The 21,405-nt window shown below is 47.8% G+C and overlaps 1 protein-coding gene across 4 annotated transcripts in view; it reads left to right on the top strand.

Moving 5' to 3' along the window:
- Nucleotides 1-16,237: 16,237 nt before the first annotated feature.
- Nucleotides 16,238-21,405, top strand: part of KCNIP2 (potassium voltage-gated channel interacting protein 2) — a 654,874-nt gene continuing 649,706 nt past the window's right edge. For 2 of the 4 annotated variants that reach the window (XM_073684924.1, XM_073684926.1), the window contains exon 1: nucleotides 16,238-17,056. In XM_073684924.1, coding sequence (XP_073541025.1) covers nucleotides 16,984-17,056 — 73 coding nt within the window. In that variant the 5' untranslated portion in view covers nucleotides 16,238-16,983. Of the gene's footprint in view, nucleotides 17,057-17,210; nucleotides 17,393-21,405 lie in introns of those variants that run through there. The other 2 variants (XM_073684931.1, XM_073684932.1) reach the window with 2 other exon arrangements.

Genomic DNA, 21,405 nt, shown 5'->3' with positions numbered 1-21,405 from the left:
AACAGCATGGGAAAGACCTCTGGAAGCATTTCTGACTCCAACGTCACTGCCTAAAAGTGTGCCCATCATAAGTGATCCTTGGCGCATGAGAAGATGCCTCCCACCATGCACCTGTCATTGCAGACTTGCAACAATCACCGTCCACGTCCTTGTCCCACTGCAGCGTTTAGTTGTCCCTACCCCATTTCTTGGAATGCAAGCGCAAGTATGCAGCCAGCCACCTACCCACCCACAGGCTGCAATACTATACTGCCAATTTTTTGACAGCTGCTTGCACTTGAAATATGGCCTTTTAGGCACGTGGAGGCAGAAGATTTTCATAACCTCATGCCGGCGGCAGCCGGGTGTCCATACTCGGTCCCCAGCCGCCACTGTTTCTCCCGGTGTCGTCTCCGCCTTCAACAAGCACAGATCCCACAACATTACCTGTGCCCTCCCCAGTGCACTTTCTGGGAAGGACCGCCTAACCACAAACACGTGGACAGGTGAATGTGGCCAGGGACGGTACGGAGCCAGTGTCCACAGTTTTTTTTGCTGAGTTGTATTTCACCACAGCCATATTCTTTAGCTTGGTGAAAGGACTTGGGAAACCATATCTACCCAGCTGTCATTTCTCACAGGAAGTCCTCTAAAGCTGCTTTCACTTGTAATGTGGCCTTTTAGGCTCGTAGAGGCGGAAGCTTTTCACAACCTCATGCCGGCGGCGGCCGGGTATCCATACTCGGTCCTCAGCCGCCATTATTTTTCCCGGTATTGTCTCCGCCTTCCACAAGCACGGGTCCCACAACATTACCCGTGCCCTCCCCAGTGCACTTACTGGGAAGGACCGCCTACCCACAAACACGTGGACAGGTGAATGTGGCCAGGGACGGTACGGAGCCAGTCCACAGCTTTTTTTGATGAGAGTTGTATTTAGCTCGGTGAAAGGACTGGCATAGAGGGAAAATGTATCTACTCTGGGTGTCATTTCTCTGTCACCAGGTTCCGTCCATTGTCACACACAACCATGCCTGGCCGTATGTTTAGCGGTGAGAGGCACAGATCAGGCCGCTTGGCCACGGTAGTGCTGCAGTGCTGTCAGCTTGTGACTGATGTGATCATTTCGGAGATGGAGGAGGAGGTGCAGGAGCTGAACAATGTGATTACATTGAGGTTAAATTGGTGACGCTGTTTTTTATACTAAAGAAAGATCCTATTGTTGTGGGGTTTTTACGTTATTTTTTAAGACAAATGCATTCACCGAGAAATGTCATTTTAACATTTTACAACCTTATCTGGCAATATGGTGTGTGACACATCATCAGACACATCCTGTTTTATTTATGATGGAGGGACTCTGAAAGTCATAAAGCCTATTTTATAGGGACATCAGACGGCCCTTACTATTCTTAAAAGGCCAGCAGTCGGCCCTCGCTATTGTTAGAGAGCCATAAGCCGGCTATGCTTTGTTGTTCCCATTGTTAACAAGTGGGTCTCCTATACTGTTATTGCGTATCCAGTGACTGCAAGGGCTGCCAAAAATTTGGACTCAACCCAATACCCCTTTGAAGAGACATAGAGGAGGGTTTCAGTAAAAAATTGTTCCCATTATAAAGGAGCGGGTCTCCTATAGTGGTAATACCCATGCTGTGACTGAAAGGGCTGACTAATTTTAGGAAAAATCCCACTCAATTTAAAGACACATAGAGCAGGGCCACAGTAACGACAAATTCCCATTAGAAAGGAGAGAGTCTGCTATACAGTTGTAGGGTATGCAGTGAGTCCAACGGCTGACCAATTTTAGGAAAAACCCCACTAAGAATTTAAAGACACATAGAGCAGGGCCACAGTAAAGACAAATTCCCAATAGAAAGGAGAGAGTCTGCTATACAGTTATAGGGTATGTAGTGAGTCCAAAGGCTGACCAATTTTAGGAAAAACCTGATTAAGAATTTAAAGACACATAGAGCAGGGCCACAGTAACGACAAATTCCCATAAGAAAGGAGACAGTCTGCTATACAGTTATAGTGTATGTAGTGAGTCCAAAGGCTGACCAATTTTAGGAAAAACCCCACTAAGAATTTAAAGACACACAGAGCAGGGCAACAGTAACAAGGTACGACATGTTCTCATTAGAAAGGAGAGGGTCTGCTATACAGTTATAGGGTATGCAGTGAGTCCAACGGCTGACCAATTTTAGGAAAAGCTCCGCTAAGAATTTAAAGACACATAGAGCAGGGCCACAGTAACGACAAATTCCCATTAGAAAGGAGAGAGTCTCCCATAGTGGTGGCCTATGCAGTGAATGCAAGGGCTGCCAAAAATTTGGAGGCACTTCAATGCCCCTTGGAAGAGACGTGGAGGAGGGCCTCATAAAAAAAATGTTCCCATTAGAAAGGAGCGGGCCTCCTATACTTGTAATGCCCATGCACTAAGTGTATGGGCTGACAAACATGTACCCCTGGGGGGTATACATGAACATACTTTATAAAAAAAAAAATTTACGGGCATCATAAACACCCTTTAAAAAAATTATGTGGGTGTTGCATCACGGACCAAGGTCACCCTGGTGATATGGTGGTCGCGGATGAGGAGATGGAGGAGGACAAGAGCAAATAGCCAAAATCAGGAAGCGTATACCCATGTCTGGGTGTGAAAAGGTGCATGGGAATACACCTCCCAAGAAAAGACACTGGATTTGAGTTTATCTTACGCTGCTATCATTCGGTGGTGTTGAGAAGTCTGGCCCAATCCAGCCCTTGTTCATTTTTATAAGAGTCAGCCTGTCAGCATTTTGAGTTGACAGGCGGATGCGTTTATTAGTTATAATTCCACCAGCGGCACTAAAAACCCGCTCTGATAAAACGCTGGCGGCAGGGCAGGCCAGGACCTCCAAGGCATAGAGAGCCAGTTCATTCCACGTATCCAGCTTGGATACCCAATAATTATAAGGCACAGAGGAATCACGGAGGACGTTGGTACGTTCGGCAAGGTACTCCCTCAGCATCTTCTAAAACTTTGCACTCCTTGTGAGAGTACCCCGTGCCTCAGGGCCTGTGCGATGAGAGGGTCTGAAAAAACTCTCCCAGAACTTTGACAGTATTCCCCTGTCTCTGCTGGTTTGGAGTTGTGTATCTCTCGCCTGCACTCCTTGGTTGTCCAACGAAGTGTGCCCTCTGCCGCCAGCGTTTTCAGATGGGAATTTTTTTAATAGTTCTGCAATAAGGGCCTTCTGGTACTGCCCCATTTTTGTAGACCTGTCCGCCTCAGGAATAAGAGATATAAAGTTCTACTTGTAGCGTGGGTCTTGAGAACGCGAGGGTCATGGGAAAGGCAGCATAACATAAACTCAGCCTTGCGTGCCAGACTACTAACAGGCAAGAATTCCGTGTCCTCACCAACAGGATGACTGACCATGCTCTCCTCCTCCTCTGGCCATCCACGCTGAACAGACGGTATGACAGCTGTGCAGGTAGTACCGTCTATAGTGCATGAAACTAGCTCCTGTCCTTCCTCCTCCTCCTCATCTTCCTCATTGTCACCCAATTCATGTTGGGATGAGATGAGGCTTGGCTGTGTGTAATCACCCTGTATGGTTCTGACGCGCCCCCTGGGCCATATTCTTTAGGGGAATACCCGGAGCCGGATCAGATGGGGGTTGTAGTCTCCGAGTGGCTGTGACCCGGTCCGTGCCCAGGGTGTCAAGCTCAGAGTATGTGGCAGTCCTACAGATGTTACAAAGTTCGTTATGTCGACTACGCCACCCGTTGGATTGCGGTCACTACGGCCGCCGCTGCAGCAGGGTCCGCTGAGGCTGATGGTGTTGGTGCAGCTTTAGATAGTATAACCCCCAACGGGAGGGGTATGGCCTCAGGGGGTCAGGTGCAGAGGATGGGGGTTGTGGTGGTGCAGCGTAGATGATAATTAAAGACAGAGTCGGGTTGTGCAGTTCAGGGTGTTTACTTACTGCAGATATTCCGGTCACTCCGGCCTTGAGTGACCACCCGAGCCGTGCTGCGTCCACCAGGTCCTGGATTCAGCCAACCCCCAAGCAAGTCCGGAGCGTGTCCCTGAGCCCTCCTTCTTGTCCTTTCTTCTGGCCGTCCCCACCAGGGATCCACCTAGGTCCAGCTCCCTCGGGCCTTCTGTTGGGAGACCCTTGGCCTTGGGTTCCCTGACCCTACACGTGGTTTGCCTTCAGGGTGGATGTGGTGGGTGGCCGTGGCAGATCCTGCCCACGGCCTCCGGTCTCTGGCTGAGGTATGCTTTAGCCCCCACCAGTTTGGGATCCGGTACCCTGTTGCCAACTCTTCACCCTATGGTTGTATTTGGGGTCTCAGAGTTCCTTCTTTCTCCCCCTCTGGGTCTTTCTTGCTCTCCTCTCTCACTCTTGGGCTGGGGCTGCTCTGCTCTTCTGCTCTCTTCCTCTCCTCTAGCTTCTCTGCAAAGACTGGCTGACTGACCCTGATCTTAGATGGTGCCCACCTTAAATACTCCCTCTATGTGTGAGCTCAGGTGACCAGCACCCAATGAGCTCCTAACTTTACCCAGGCTGCTCCCCCTATCTGCCCCTACACTACTGGGATGTACCACCCCCCTCCCACTCCAGCCAGGAACAGACTCGGTCGTACCTGCACATTTCTAAGTGGGAGTACCGTTGGTCTGCTCCTCGGAAATGGGATGTGTGTAGTGCATGCAGCTTTCTGAGCTCAGTTCCACACTCCATCCTTACCCGGGAGTGGAATATCACACCTCTGGGTTGAGGTGCAATACCCCTGTAGCAGCCGAATCCTCAGGGTGCTACATTCCCCCCTGGTAAATCACAGCACGTCCTCGGGCTGTAAGATATAAAAACACCAAAACATACAATTTTTGCATAAACAACATAATAAACACATATAAAACATATATATCAGCAATAAAACTTTTTTCATAAATAACATTCTCGTAGACTTCTCTTGCTTCTAGCTCCTCCTCCGGACACTGTGCAACGTGTGCCCGGGAAAAGTGCAACAGTTTCTCTAGAAAAATGGTTTTACTCAACGACGACGTCCTCCTGCTCTTTCTTTGTGGACAGTTTCAGTTTCAGACCCGTTCGGGCACGTATGCTGGGCAAACAGATCTTCTCCCAGATGCGGCACTCTTGGTTTTATGGGCGCGGTGGTGGCGGCGCCCGGGTTGCCCAGGCCTTGCGGCCAGGCCTGGGGCACCTGGAAAGTGAAGGGCACCGTAAGGACGGCGGCGCCCTGGGCTACTTGGCCCTGCGACCAGGCCGGTGGCTCCGCGGAGGTAGGGGGCGCTGTTGGTATTGCGGCGCCCGGGGGTACTAGGCCTTGCGACCAGGCCGATGGTACTTCCTGCTTGGTCACGCTCGGGGTCGAGGCGTATGACGTCACAGGGGTCGCGGCTCCCGTTTGAGGCCTAGTCTGCGGCGGTGACGTTGCAGCGACGGGCACGGCAGGGGATACTTCGGGCTCTGCGACGGGGAGCTGGGGCAGGTGCGCGGTTTCCCGGTTTGGGGTAGAGATGTCCCCTTTACCTGCCTCCTTTCGTTCGGCTCCCTTCTCGGCGCCGTCTCCGGCCTTCAGTCCTCCTGCGCCATCCTCAGAGGCGGTCTGTCTCCTCGTCTCGGGTGGCGTGCTCCGCTGACGAGTTCTTGTCTGCTGGACCATCTCACGGCTCCATTCTGCTAACGTCTCTCGCTGCACCCGGGCCATCCTCCGTGCGAGGCCCTCCAGCGCGGTCTGTGCACACTCCCGATCTCGGGGGAGCTGTGCCAAGACCTCCACTAAGCCTAGTGGGGTCGTTGCTTCTAGCAGGCTCCTGACCAACGGGTCGGTGCTGCTCTGCTCTCCTTCCGTTGTCTCCAGCAGGCTCCTGGCCAGCGGGCCGGTGCTGCTCTGCTCTTCTTCCATCTCCGGGTAAGCTTCTTCTGGACTCAGCTCTAGGCTTCTTGTCTCTGGGTGCGCTCTCTCCAGACTGCTCCAGGCGACACCCATCTTTGCTCTCTCCTTCTCAGTCCTCCCACTTCGAGGGCGGTCCCGGGGCCACTTGGTGATTGTCAGCTCCAGGGGCAGTTCTTTCACGCTGACAGACACCTCTAGCATCACAGTCTCTGTTGGTGGGGGCGGTTTCCACTTTTGGCGCCATTTTCGGTCCTGGCCCACGATGGGAGGTGGCCTCTTGCCACCCTCTGGCACGCCCATAATGGCGTCCGCTCTTCCAAGGCGGGAAACCTTTGGAAATGGCGGGAATCGTCTCCCAGTGGCGGGAAACTCTGCAGATGGCGGGAAAAAGCTGTTAATGGCGGACAACCGGCGGGAATCGATCTGTGACGGAGTCCGATGGCGGGGACCCTCCGGAACCGGCAGGAGACTTCTTTTTGAGGTAAACTTGTTCTTTTCTTCAGGCACGCAGTACCCGGGTGTTGCGGGCACGTGATCCTGCCGACTACGCCAAAGTTGACGCGCCCCCTGGGCCATATTCTTTAGGGGAATACCCGGAGCCGGATCAGATGGGGGTTGTAGTCTCCGAGTGGCTGTGACCCGGTCCGTGCCCAGGGTGTCAAGCTCAGAGTATGTGGCAGTCCTACAGATGTTACAAAGTTCGTTATGTCGACTACGCCACCCGTTGGATTGCGGTCACTACGGCCGCCGCTGCAGCAGGGTCCGCTGAGGCTGATGGTGTTGGTGCAGCTTTAGATAGTATAACCCCCAACGGGAGGGGTATGGCCTCAGGGGGTCAGGTGCAGAGGATGGGGGTTGTGGTGGTGCAGCGTAGATGATAATTAAAGACAGAGTCGGGTTGTGCAGTTCAGGGTGTTTACTTACTGCAGATATTCCGGTCACTCCGGCCTTGAGTGACCACCCGAGCCGTGCTGCGTCCACCAGGTCCTGGATTCAGCCAACCCCCAAGCAAGTCCGGAGCGTGTCCCTGAGCCCTCCTTCTTGTCCTTTCTTCTGGCCGTCCCCACCAGGGATCCACCTAGGTCCAGCTCCCTCGGGCCTTCTGTTGGGAGACCCTTGGCCTTGGGTTCCCTGACCCTACACGTGGTTTGCCTTCAGGGTGGATGTGGTGGGTGGCCGTGGCAGATCCTGCCCACGGCCTCCGGTCTCTGGCTGAGGTATGCTTTAGCCCCCACCAGTTTGGGATCCGGTACCCTGTTGCCAACTCTTCACCCTATGGTTGTATTTGGGGTCTCAGAGTTCCTTCTTTCTCCCCCTCTGGGTCTTTCTTGCTCTCCTCTCTCACTCTTGGGCTGGGGCTGCTCTGCTCTTCTGCTCTCTTCCTCTCCTCTAGCTTCTCTGCAAAGACTGGCTGACTGACCCTGATCTTAGATGGTGCCCACCTTAAATACTCCCTCTATGTGTGAGCTCAGGTGACCAGCACCCAATGAGCTCCTAACTTTACCCAGGCTGCTCCCCCTATCTGCCCCTACACTACTGGGATGTACCACCCCCCTCCCACTCCAGCCAGGAACAGACTCGGTCGTACCTGCACATTTCTAAGTGGGAGTACCGTTGGTCTGCTCCTCGGAAATGGGATGTGTGTAGTGCATGCAGCTTTCTGAGCTCAGTTCCACACTCCATCCTTACCCGGGAGTGGAATATCACACCTCTGGGTTGAGGTGCAATACCCCTGTAGCAGCCGAATCCTCAGGGTGCTACAGTTCCTTGCTCCATCTCATCGTGCTCCGCCTGCAATGCATCCTCTTTGATTGTGAGCAGAGAGCGTTTCAGAAGACAGAGAAGCAGGATGGTGAAGCTAATTATGGCGCTCACCATCTTGGTGAAGTCCTCAAAGTTTTGGAGGATGGTACATATGTCTGACATCCATGTCCACTCCTGAGGTCTTATGTGTTGAGTCTGAACTGAATACCGACGGCCTTGTTGATGCTGGTACTCAACAACTGCCCTCTTCTGCTCACAGATCACAAACATCTGTAGTGTAGAGTTCCAACGCGTGGGGACATCACACACCAGTCTGTGAGCCGGAAGCTGCAAACGCTGCTGAAACACGGCAAGGGCGGCGGAAGCTGTAGCTGACTTTCTAAAATGGGCACACAGGCGGCATACTTTAACAAACAGATCCGGCAGCTCTGGGTAGGATTTGAGAAACCGCTGAACCACGAGGTTAAGCACATGGGCCAGGCATGGTACGTGTGTGAGCTCGCCTCGCCTCAGAGCCGCCACCAGGTTCCGGCCATTGTCACACACGACCATGCCTTGCTGTAGGTTCAGCAGTGTGAGCCACAGATCTGCCTGCTCTTTCAGAGCTGTCCACAACTTTTCAGCATTGTGCGGTTTGTCACCTAAGCATATTAGCTTCAGCACAGCCTGTTGCCGCTTAGCCGAGGCAGTGCTGCAGTGATTCCAGCTTGTGGTCATTTCAGAGATAGAGGCTGAAGAGGAGGAGGAGGCTGAGGAGGATGAGGTTCAGGAGCTGTAGACCGTGGGGGCAACCCTGATTGACCTAGGGCCCGCAATCCTTGGCGTCGAGAGGACATGTTCCATCCCAAGGTCTGACTGGGTCCCGGCTTCCACTATGTTAACCCAGTGTGCCGTCAGCGAGATGTACCGTCCCTGCCCACAAGCACTTGTCCACGTGCCCGTGGTTAGGTGGACTTTCCCGGTAACTGCGTTGTTGAGGGCACGACTAATGTTTTGGGACACGTGCTTGTGTAATGCGGGGACGGCACACTGGGAGAAATAGTGGCGGCTGGGGACCGAGTACAGAGGGACAGCCGCCGCCATCAGGTTGTGGAATGCTTCCATCTCCACGTGCCTAAAAGGCAACATTTCGAGTGCAAGCAGTCATGAAATGTGAGAATTTAGTAGTGTGGCCTGTGGGGCGTTGGCTGCATATTTGCGCTTGTGTTCCAAGGACTGGGGTATGGACAACTGAATGCTGCGCTGGACAAGGACATGGACGTTCTTCCTAATGCTGCTACTTGAGAGTGCGCAACGACAGGTGCAGGGCAGGAGGCATCTTCGCATGCACCATGGACAGGGGATTGGCTTGCATGCACAACAGCGGAAGAAGCAATGGTGCCAACTGCAGATACTGTTCCTGGACCCTGGGGTTCGGCCCACAAAGTCGGGTGCTTTGCTGCCATGTGCCTGATCATGCTGGTGGTGGTCAGGCTGGTCGTTTTGCCACCCCTGCTGATGCTGGCCAGGCAGGTGGTGAAAATGGCCTTTTTGGGGTTATTGGTAGAGTCTTTAAAAAACAACCAGACTCGGAAGACCTAACAGTTGTACTGGCAACTTCCTTTGTGTTGGTGTTACAGGGAATGGTTGCCTGCCTTCTGTCTGCGGCCACCACACTGCCTCTTCCTGCCTGTTGGGGTGCTCTGCCTCCCTCCCCCTGTGTACTGCTGTCCTCGCTCTGCATGTCCTCCTCCCAGATTGGGTCAGTTACTATATCATCCACCACCTCGTCTTCCACTTCCGCACCCTGGTCCTCCTCCTGACTTTCTTGCAATTGTGTCTCAACATTGTCCACCTCTTGTGACACTTTCCCACCATCGCCCTCGTGTGACCGTGGCTGCTCAAATATTTGGGCATCGCTACACATGATCTCCTCTTGCCCCGCCTCAAGTGGACCGGGCAAGAGGCCCGAATCTATAAATGGAAAAGTGAACAGCTCTTCAGAGAGTCCAAGCGTGGGATCAGTTTTCTCTGGGCATTCGGCATGGTGGGAGGAGGGAGGATCAGGGTGAGGAATATGCGGTCCAGACTCACGGCTACTGAGACTTGACCGTGTGGAAGACAGGGTGGTGGCTAAGTGACTGGAAGTATTATCCGCTATCCAACCAACAACCTTTTGACACTGCTCTGGGTTCAATAGTCGTGTGCTGCGGTCCCCTAGAAATTGGAACAGGAAGGTTAGGCGAGAAGATGTGGGTGTTTGTTGTGGCACAATTTCAGCTTGCCCACGGCCTTGTCCTTGGCCTGTGCATGCACCATTACCATCACGTCCAGTACCCCGTCCCTTGCCACTTGCCTTGCCCATTTTAAATGGATGACAGTATCTACCACGCTCACTACAAATGACTGATTTTGGAGCGAATTTATATGTGATCCGTGTGACGGAGAAAACACAGTTTTAAATACCTGGCCTGTAGGTAAGTAGTTTGAACAGCAAACTGCGGTGAATTGCTTCACTGACACACTAAAGGAAATTTTTAATGGAGGCCAGAAATGGCAGTATTTTCTGACAACGTATATGTGATCCGTGTGACGGAGAAAACAGAGTTTTAAATAGCTGGATTTCTAGCGCTGTAATATGGAAAGGACCTGGCTGTATTCTGCAGTGCATAGAGTAAAATCTGCTCCGTATCCTGCCCTTCACAGGTGTACTCACACAAAGGTGAAATAAATGTCTTGGCCTTCTCTTGAGCATATGACTCAGAATTTGCAATTTAAAGGGGTTATCTGGGACTATTTTTTTTTTTCGTAAGGGCTTACAGGCAGGTAGTTTTGCCTGTAGCTGCAGAGAGAGGTCACGGACGTTCCTGATGGCAAGTCTCCGGCTTCTGGTGACATCACGTTGTCAGAGCAGTGGCTCCTCTTTCTCTTCCAGGCTGCTCTGTTGACGAGGCGTGACTGTCGATGACATGCTAATTTAACTGCAGGAAGTCAGCTGTCCATCAACATGACATTAGCTGTCACGCCCCATCAACAGAGCAGCCCGGAAGAGGAAGAGCTGCTCTGTTGACATGAAGCAGCAGAATCGCCAGCAGGAGCGGTCAGCGATCGCTCTGAACCAGCACCGGGCAGAACAGGTAAGTAGATAGCAACTACCAGCCTGTCAGTGCTTAGTCCAATAGGAAAAAATAAAATAGTCCCAGAAATCCCCTTCAATTATTTTCATTTTACTGAAATATTGGAGATGTACTTGTTCACCAGGACAGAAGATTTATTTTTAATTCTAACTTCACATCCATAGCTATAACCTATAAAACTTTGACATTTTTACATAACATTCCCCATATAAGGTCTCACTGTTTTGTAAAATGAGCTGCAGTTTTTCCAGCACCATTTCGCCATTACATATGTCAGTTAGAGATGACCAAATCGATTCGTGGGACCTGGTCCAGTGGCCACGTCAGTGTTCCTGTCACGCAAGGTGTGATTCGTGGGACCTGGTCCAGTGGCCACGTCAGTGTTCCTGTCACGCAAGGTGTAGGAAAGACTAAGTGCTTCACAAAGGGAAGAGGGAAAGGAAGCTCTGACTCTAGGGAACGAGGGGAGTGGAGACCTCCTAGGCTGATCTACTGTCACCCTGTCTCCACTATCGTCCCTGTATTGGTTCTTCACCAATCGCTGCACGTTTACCTCGCCCTGTCTTTCCCTGGCATTAGGTTCAGGCTAGGTAAGGGAGGGGATGAGCACTAGTCGATCCTCACTGAACACTAAAGGCAACAAGGGGGAACAAACAATGGAAAATTGCTTAGCTTTAGTCGACTCCAGACAACTGCGCACACGTTCTCTAGCACCAGAGAGGAAGAAGTACTGCTCTTGCTCAAGCCTTCACAAGGGATAATGTAAATATCGCCGGCAACTCCCTCTGGTACACAGCAGGTATTTATACACCTCAGGCCAGGGTGTTAATTAGTCAGAGGAAGGTAGCCACTGGGTCCTAGAGATACAGCTTCTTAGAAGTTGTCTGTAATGCCAAATGTAGAGATCTCCTGCAACCAACTGCAGGGCAACTGTCTGTCATTTCTGACACACCAGTGAAAGGTCCATGGTTACTGAACTGGAGCCAGGAAACCTCCCCCTGCGCCCTTCTGCTTAAATAGGACCTTTCACCAAATTTTTCAAGCTGAACTGGACACAGGATGTAATAGTGGCTGCCTCTCCGTTGCGGAGATATTAGCAATAAGAAAAAAATGATTAGGGGGCGAAATACTTTATGTCCAAGTGGGTGTTAGACAGTGTGTACTTTTTCTCTCTGTATGATGTTAACCAATCATAAGCAGGAGGTAACACACAAAGAAAAGAAGAACACGCCCCCATCGGTGTATAAAATCTGGCCCAATTGCCCACAGGCAGAGGCATAGCCAGGAGTTCAGCTCAGGGGGGCAAAACTTCTGAGTGGGCTCTTAACCAGGTAACTGTGTGTAAGAACGATATTACTGCCATATGGTGACCATATAGTAGTAGATACCAGTCCTGCAGAACATATAAAAGATTACACTACAGTTACACATAGTGGCTTACAGCTAACGTTCTTTCCCGTCTTTGCCATCTGGCCCAGACCACTATGATGACTTCTCCAGCCACGACTCATCTGCAGAGATTACAACAAAGACACATCTGACTTCTCACATTTCCAGCATCGTCCCCATCTATTCCCTCCCAACCTGCACAAACCCCTCATCCTGCTGATACCCCAATGCTGAGCCACTGCTGCCGTATTTGTCCCTATTATTGCACCTACTGTGTGGTACAAAAACAGTGATCCTCATAATGCCCCAGATTACAATACCCACCACTGTGTCCCTTACAGAGTAAAATGCACCATTTATGCCCTCTAGATGGTAAAATTGCCCCCTGAAAAATGTTAATGCCCTGTGCAAATGCCCTAGGAAACAGTGCCCACATTTATCCCCCTAAAAACTAATAATGCCCCATGTGCACCTTTAACAGTCACAGTACACTGAGTGCCCCTATAACAATTATGCTTAAGTGCCCACATAACATTTAATATGGCCTGTGAGTGCCCCAATGTACAGCTCCTCTATACACTGTATCGTGGGCCCATGGCTCGCTTATACAGAGTATAATAAACTCCACACTAGCCTCCACACTGTATAATTTCCCCCACAGTAGTCCTCACAGTGTATGAGGATATTCTACAGTAACACCCACACTGTATGATGGTCCACCATACTTTATGATGCCCCCACAGTCACACTACAATAATTAATTAAAATAAAAAACATAATTTGCTCACCTAAGCCAGGTTTCTGATGAATCCACTGGCAAAGCAAAGTGACGTCAGAGTCGGAGAGTGGTGATGAAATTGCACCACTCCACCCCTGCCTCAATCAGTGCATCACTCTGTGGTTTCATAGAACGCAGGGTTAAAGCGACCTGTAGTCTACAGAACGGAGAGTGGTAGTGAAGGGAGAACATGCCTCCCTGATCTACCGCAGATCCGTAAGAGCAGCAATCGCTTCTGGTGGGCCCCCGGGACCGATTCTGCCTCTCTGTAAGCTACACTCCTGCTCCCTGGTGATAACAGCCGGCTCTGTTGCACCCAGTGTATAACATCCAGCCCCATTGCCCCCCAGTGTATAACATTCGTCCCCCTTGCCCTTCGATGTATAACCTACAGCCCCCCACCATGCCGTCTGCCCTTACTAACATGTGACAGATCGGCCGGTGGTGCAGAGCTCACTGATACCAGTGCGATCCTGTAATAGAAACCACCGGGGTAACAAGTCCGTTCATGACATTTCTTTCCTCCTAAATCTTCCCCCATCACCTGTGAGTGATATTATTGAGAAGTGGAAGGAACCGCAACAACTCAGCCAAGAAGTGGAGACCCCACAACGTTACAGAGCGGGGGGCCGAGTGCTGAGGAGCAGAGGGCAAAAAAGTCACCACCGCTCTGCTGACTCCATATCTGCAGAGTCCAGACCTCCTCTGGTATCAGCACAAACACTGCACCCCCACCAGGAGCTTCATGGCCGAGCAGCTGCATGCAGCCGTACATCACCAAGCACAATGCCGAGCATCAGATGGAGTGGTGTAAAGACGCCACCACCGGACTCTGGAGGAGACGTGTTCTGTGCAGTGACGGATCACACTTCTCTATCTGTGTCTGATGGAGGAGTCTGGATTTGGTGATTCCAGGAGGACGTTACCCCCTGACTGCATTGAGCCGCGGTACAGATGGTGGAGGAGGATAATGCTATGGGCTGTTATCAGGGGTCAGCATTGGGCTCTTAGTTCCAGTGAAAGGAAATTTAAATTCTTCAGCACAAGACATTGTGGACAATTGTAGCTTCGGCTTTGTGGGAACAGTTTGTAGAAGATCCTTTTCTGTTCCCCATGACTGTGCCCAGTGCACAAGCTCCATACAGACATGGAGGGGGGAGAACATGAGCGGCCGCACAGAGCCCAGACCTCAGCCCCATCCAATAACTAGACCGAAGGTCTGACCTCACAAATACTCTTCTGAATGAAGGGGGAAAAATTCCCACAGATGCCTCCGAAATCTTGTAGAAATCCTTCCCTGATGTCTATGGATCTACAAGAGGAGGTCAAAAAAGCTTCTTTAGACGGGATGTGTAGGGGGCACATATAGTGTAGATAGATAGATAGATAGATAGATAGATAGATAGATAGATAATAAATAAATAAATAGATAATCCATTTTCTTTAATGTTATTCTTAGCAGGATATTAGTTGTTCATGCCAATATACGGACCAGTCAGGAAGCTTAGTAACACTGACAGTTTCCTCCTGGATAGAAAGTTTTGCATAACTTGTTTAGAACTTCCTAAATCAATTCCTTGCTCCACATTTAGAGCAATAGTAGTCTCAGATTGGAGGGATTTCATAGCTCCGTACGTCATACCTTTCAGTCCATCCATCAGCAGACAGTTTGCAGAGTTTGGCTAATGCCTCCATAAATGGCAGTCACCAGCTTGCTGACGGATTCCTTTGATATCAGCAGGAATATTGTATTTCCAAGAAGACCTTATTGCTGTTGTCAGGATGCAAGTAACATATATTAGGGAACTGTGATTTGCACTCTCCTCTAATACTCAGATGTAGCAGTGCTGAGTTTGCTGTCTCTGTAGGATACAGTGTGGGACTCTGTTGGATATAATTACTTGGTAGGTTTATTACAGACATAGGTAATTAATATTACATTATTTTATTGCTTCTTCATGTGGCAGACAATATACTCATCTCTGCAACATCTAAAAGTAAAGGCAAATACTTTATACTCACACGTATTTAACCCTTTAACATATTTGAATCCTCAGCCTCCATCAATGAGCTATGACATACCCCCAATACAAGCTGGCGCTCCTCTACCTCCCCCCACTGACCTGCCCACACTATTCAGGAGCCCCGTCTGCCTCCTGTCACATTACCTATAACATATGTCTCAGCTCCCAATTGGCTTCCTTATAAAATGGAAATATCCATCCTGCACAATAAATGAAATCTGCTGTTTTATGTGCCTGGTGTGTACTGATAGCCCGAAATATCCATTATATCTGTGTGAGAGAAGGGAAATCGAGTCCATGATCAGAAGTGAGGAAAGGGATTTATCATGGAGCACAAGAAGAAGTATACAGCTCCAGAGAGATAAGGAGCAAATACAGCTCTGCTACATCTGCAAAAAGGAAACCGATGCATATATACAGTATATATATATATATATAGATAGATATAAAATAGATGATAGATACAGAAGATAGAGATAGAGAGTGAGAGGGGTGGATAATAGATAAATAGATAGATAGTAGATATACAGTAGATAGATAGATAAATGATAGATAGATGATAGATAATAGATAGATTATAGATAGATAGATAGATAGATAATAGATAGATTATAGATAGATAGATAGATAGATAATAGATAGATTATAGATAGATAGATAGATAGATTATAGATAGATTATAGATAGATAGATAGATAGATAATGGATAGATAGATGATAGATAGATAGATAGATAGATGATAGATATCGAATAGAAAGAAGATAGATAATAAATAGAAAATAGATGATAGATATGGAATAGAGAACAGAAAGATATATAGATAGATAGATAATAGATAGATATAGGGATAGATAGATGAGAGATAGATATGAAATAAATAGAGAGAGAGATAGATAGATAGATAGATAGATAGATAGAGGATAGATAATAGATAGATAGATAGATAGATAGGGAATAAATAGACATATAGATAGATAATGGATAGATAAATATATAGATGTATAACTGTAAAATGATGTATGACTGTAAAAGATAGATACATAAAGAGACAGTAGATTGATATATAGATAGATAGATAATAGATAGAGAGATAGATAAAGAGACATATATATATATATATATATATGATAGATACATAGATAATAGATGGATAAATAGACAGATAGATAGATAATGGATAAATAGATATATAGATACAGTAGAAGATAGATAAAGAGACAGTAGATTGATAGATGATAGTCACTACCTACACATAATCCTTTGCATTTCGCACACAAGCAGTTAATTCTTCTCGCAGCCTTACTGCACAGTTGCTGTTGCTGTTGCTGTTGCTGTTGCTGCTGCTGTTGCTGTTGCTGCTGCTGTTGCTGCTGCTGGTGGCCGGGTCGCAGGTCTGGGTCTGGCATGTGCCAGCGGTGCAGGAGTAGTCGGGCGAGGTTCCTTTGCCATCAGTCCTTGGTTCTGAGCTGAGACAGAAAGAAGTAAAGTTATTCCAAGACAAAGCAAAGAAAAGCAGCAGAAGAAAACAGAAGTGGAGAAGGAATGAGCAAACTCTCCCTGGAAACTGCAAGCGCAGAGAAGAGAGGATCTGCCTTCTTCTCCTCATCATCATCATCATCACATGGAGAGGAATACGAGGCAGGAGAGAGAAGGGGCTGACACTGGGGATTATCAGCAGGAGGGCAATTCAGAAGAAGGAATGGACTGAATGCCCCCCACCCTCCTCCAGCATCTCTCTCTCCTCCTCCAGCCACCCTGGACCACAGCAGATCCTGGAGTACAACAATCCTACACCAACAAACAACCCAGCACCAGGCGTCCGTGTGAGCTAGGAGCCGATTAACCCCTCGTCTCCTGGAGTCAATTGTTTGCTTGTTTCCTTTTTTGGGGGGACCAAAGGATCTTTTATATATTTTTTTTCTCTAGAATCCAGTTATAAATTTTGAGAACCTGAGGATTCCTAAGGGTTTGGGAGGTGAGAGACTGTCTCTGATCCCAGGTCTGCACATTTACCTCTGGTTGAAGATGAGAAGTAAAGGTAGGAAAGATAACCTTTCAGATTCAAGAGATCTGGATGGATCGTATGATCAACTCACTGGTAAGTCAGATCTCCCCCTTTGCTTGGTGTGGGGGGGGGGGGTGAGCAGCATCCCTTTAAGAGTGCACAGATCACTCACAAACATTCCACAATAAATGACATGGATACATTGTTGCATTGATGGACTGTGTTTCATTTCTTGGGCATTGGTAAGATTTTTTTTAGATGGCTCTGGGCAGTGGTGGCATGAAAGATACTGAGCAGTGATGGCAGAAAGTTGGGGAGAGGAGTCAGTGAGATGAGAGGGTGAAGTTCTCCAGCCTGAGATTATGTAACAACAGCAGCAGGTGATCCCTACAGATTGGGATTGGAACCTACAAGGAATGTTTTTGCAAGGTAAGGATCAGATAACTTCATGTAATCCAATGGGATTAGGGGAGTTATGTTGCACTACAAGTGACAGTTTGCCAGTCCCTAATAATAGGTAAGTTTGCAGCAAGCTGGGAAGCCACAAGTTGCCTGTCACTGCCACCCATCATTAGCATACTGACATTAGGGCTGCTGGGTGCTGTGTGTTCTGTGCAGGTGTAGATTTGCATACACCTACAGTTTGGATGGCAGTGCTGGATTATACTCATCATGTGCACCAGATTATTTCTTTGACCTTTTCAGACCTGCTGGAAATCATGGAGAGGGTTAATTGTGGCTGAGTCCAGCTAGAAGTAATCCTCATTCTTTTAGCTTCATACTATCGAATATCTTATTAGGTCCCCAAAAACCTGCTACCATCTATAAAAGCCCATTTACAAAGATGGTGGTGGTGGGCTTCACATAAACAGGTTTTAGGAATTAATGTACATTAATATCAAGACTGGCACAAGGATTCAGAGTCACCGGATGGGAATTTTCCATTTTATTAGCATATTGTGTAATCCAGTGAATGATGATACATAATGAAACAAACACATAAATAAATACTAAACACTTAAAGGGGCAGTGCTCATTTTAATTCCTAATGTAAAAAAAAAAACTATTTTGCTAAGGAAATAAATCAAATTAAGCTAATTAGTGATTAGGTGATAGACAACAACTGAATTTTGCTTTAACTTGTTGCAACGATGTGGTTACATTCTTCATTAGCTCAATGAGTATTTTGCGCTGCGTATTTTAGATAAAATGCAAGTAACCTATTTTACTTAAAGGGGTTGTCCACTACTTTCACACTGATGCTCTATCCGTAGGATAAGGCGTCAATGTATGATCGGCCGGGGTCCCGCACCCGGCACCCCCTGCCGATCAGCTGTTATCGGTGGCGGCGGCTGGAAGTCCTTACCTGCGGTGCTTGGCCGTCAAGTTGTAGTGGCCGCCGCTTGTTAATGCACATCCTCCTCCTATTCAATTCAATGGGAGGCGGATGTGCAGCACCCCACGGCGGCCACTACAGATGGACGGCCAAGCACCACAGGTAAGCACTTCCGGTCAGCGGCAGCTGCCGGCACCAATAACAGCTGATCGGTGGGGGTACCGGGTGCGGGACCCCGGCCGATCATACATTGATGCCCTAGCCTATGGATAGGACATCAGTGTGAAAGTATTGGACAACTTCTTTAATGGATGCAGAAAATCTGCAACATCAAAAACTCATCAAAGCTCATGATGGGAACGTAGCCTTACGTGGAGGTAGCAGATGAAAAAAACAGCGTGTCTGTACCCAAATTGTTCATATTCTCCATTAGCCTGTGTTCACATGTCATTGCGTTTGTCTCTTCGGAACAGACAAACATACTGAGTGATCCGTTGTGTTAGTCATGCGAATGGAAGCAAAGGGGTCCCATTGATTACTATAAGGTGCGTTTTTGGTTCTGTTTTTTAGATCAGAAGTAAAAGTTAAAGAAAAAAATGGAAACAAGACGCACCTCCTAATCAATGGGACTCGTCTGCATAACTGATATAACAGATCATTCATTCCATATGTCTATGCCTAAAACAAGAGAAAAAAAACTGATTGTCTGAACTGACACATGAACGGAGCCTTAGACTGAAGTTGCTACAATATTTGAATGGACATTGCTATAGGGATTAATAATTCCTATGTAAATTAGAGATGCAAATTGCACATTGGTTTTGTAGAACCTGAGTGCGGGGGGTGGGAGATTTCCCATTCATTTACAACTACATCTGCATGGAGTTTGCATGTTCTCCTGTGTTTATTTGGGTTTCCTCCAGATTCTCTGGTTTCCTCCCACACTCCGAGAAGTTACTGATAGTTTCATTGACTTCCTATTAAATTGACCATAAAATACAGATATGAGATTGAGAATCCCATAGGGACAGAGACAGGTAAACTCCGAACAGTGCCAGGAATAGGCAAATATTACCTGTCATTAACTGGAGAGATGCTGATTGGAATTCCCTTGTAACGATCTATTAATTCTCGTAATACTTTGAGGCTACATGCACACATCCATGTGAATTTTTACATCCATGAGAAACGAACTGCTTTTTGTCCATGTGCCGTCCGTTACATCCATTTTTTTAAACTGTAAGAGGTAGACTGTGAATATTTTTATGTATTGACTCTTAACAATTGATCAGTGAAAAATGGATGAAACACGGAAGTAACACTGAATTACAAATTCTGTCTTCCGTGTTTCATCCGTTTTATACGGATCCCCATAGACTTTAATGGCCGAGTCTGATCTGTAATACGGATGAGAATAAGACGTACTTTAAGCGTCAAGGACAAAAAACACGGACCCATTTTAAAAACTGAGGTGTCTGGACCAAGGAAAAAGACATACGGCACACGGACGTGTACAAAGAATGTGTGAATGCAGCCTTAGACTGTAATCACATGTTGTGCCCATTGTGCATTTTTTACTGCTGCCATAATATGTTTGCACAACATAAAGGGAACCTGTTACGTCGGAGAATGCTACTAAACTGTAGATAGAGGGCTAATCTGCAGGTTAATAGCATTAGAAAGATGCCCGGCCGCTGTACTGAAAACGCAGCACCTGGGAGAAAATGAACTTTATTCTTCCCTGGAGCCGCCGGCTTTCAGTCGTTCTGACTCGACTTCAGTCGCTATTCACAGCATTGTAAGCACACCCCAGAACTTTGACTGACCTCCTGGATCCTCCTGGGAGGAATAAAGTTAATTTACTCCTGGGTGCTGCTCTTTCACTAAAGCGGGCAGGCACCTTCCTAATCATAGTAACCTGGTAATTAAAGGGTTGATCCACTACTTGGACAACCTCTTCTGTCTTATGTTTCTTCCCAGAAAAATAATTGCACATATACTAACCTCCAGTGCCAGCGCCATTCCAGCGGCGCTCTGGGAGAGCCAGTGCCGACACCACTGGAATGGCGTTGCAACTGGAAGAGCGGCCAAACAACGCTGGCTTCACACTCCCCTCCTTCAGACAAATCAAGATATCCAGACAAAGTGAGAGAGCAGCAGGAGCTCTCACTTCTTCCGGATGTCAATAACATCCATAGAAGAGGAGAGTGAAGCTATTGCTCATTGCCCGCAGGGATCGCGTGACATAACAATGTCACGCAATCATCGGGAGAGCCAGTGCCAACACAATTGGAAAGGCACTGGAGGTGAGTATAGGTGTTGTTATTCTACTGGGAGGGAAACATAGGGATACAGAAGGGGTTGTAGTGGATAACCCCTTTAACTCTATATATGCAGGTTAATAGTGTTATCTGACATGACAAGTTCCCTTCAAAGTTAAAACAGATGCATACAATTCTAGATGGTTTATCGTTTTCTTAGTGATCTTACTGACACTGACAATCAGTTTGCCTAAGTATCTTTCCAACATGCGACCCCCCCTGCTGCTAAATGTGGGTCTGAGCAGTATCCATTAATGGATTCCCATTGGCATCTATGCAGTTCCGTACAGATAATATTTGCATATTCCTAGCACTGTACAGACTTTACCAGTCTCTGTCTCTGTGAAACTCACAATCTCATATCTATAAGTCTAAATCCACTTTCACAGGAAGAGAATTAACAGTATCAGTATCAGTAAATTGTGAACGTTTGGAAGGAAACAGAAGAATCTGCAGGAAACCCAAATGAACACAGGAGAACATGCAAACTGCTTGCAGATGTGTAGCATTTACCTCTCATTCTGTTTTTCCCATAGGAAGTATTCCTGGCTTATATCAGGTCAACAGCAAATTAGATAAAATACATACATTAGAGTGAGATGATATTTGCTTTAGCATACCAAATCTGTAAAATGCAATTACAGCTAAATGGTTTCTGCAAGTGTTCATAAAAAGTTCAATGAATAAAGTCCAAGAACTCCAGTATATTCATAATAGGAAATTAGTTACCGTTTTCTCCAAATGTAGAGTAGAGATAGAATCATAGAATCATAGAATGGTAGAGT

The sequence above is a fragment of the Phyllobates terribilis genome, unplaced genomic scaffold (genome assembly GCF_046119375.1).
Source record: "Phyllobates terribilis strain yellow unplaced genomic scaffold, ASM4611937v1 Scaffold_5__5_contigs__length_657084704, whole genome shotgun sequence".
NCBI classification, from domain to species: Eukaryota; Metazoa; Chordata; class Amphibia; order Anura; family Dendrobatidae; genus Phyllobates; species Phyllobates terribilis.
This window is presented reverse-complemented; position numbering and strand designations above follow the sequence as displayed.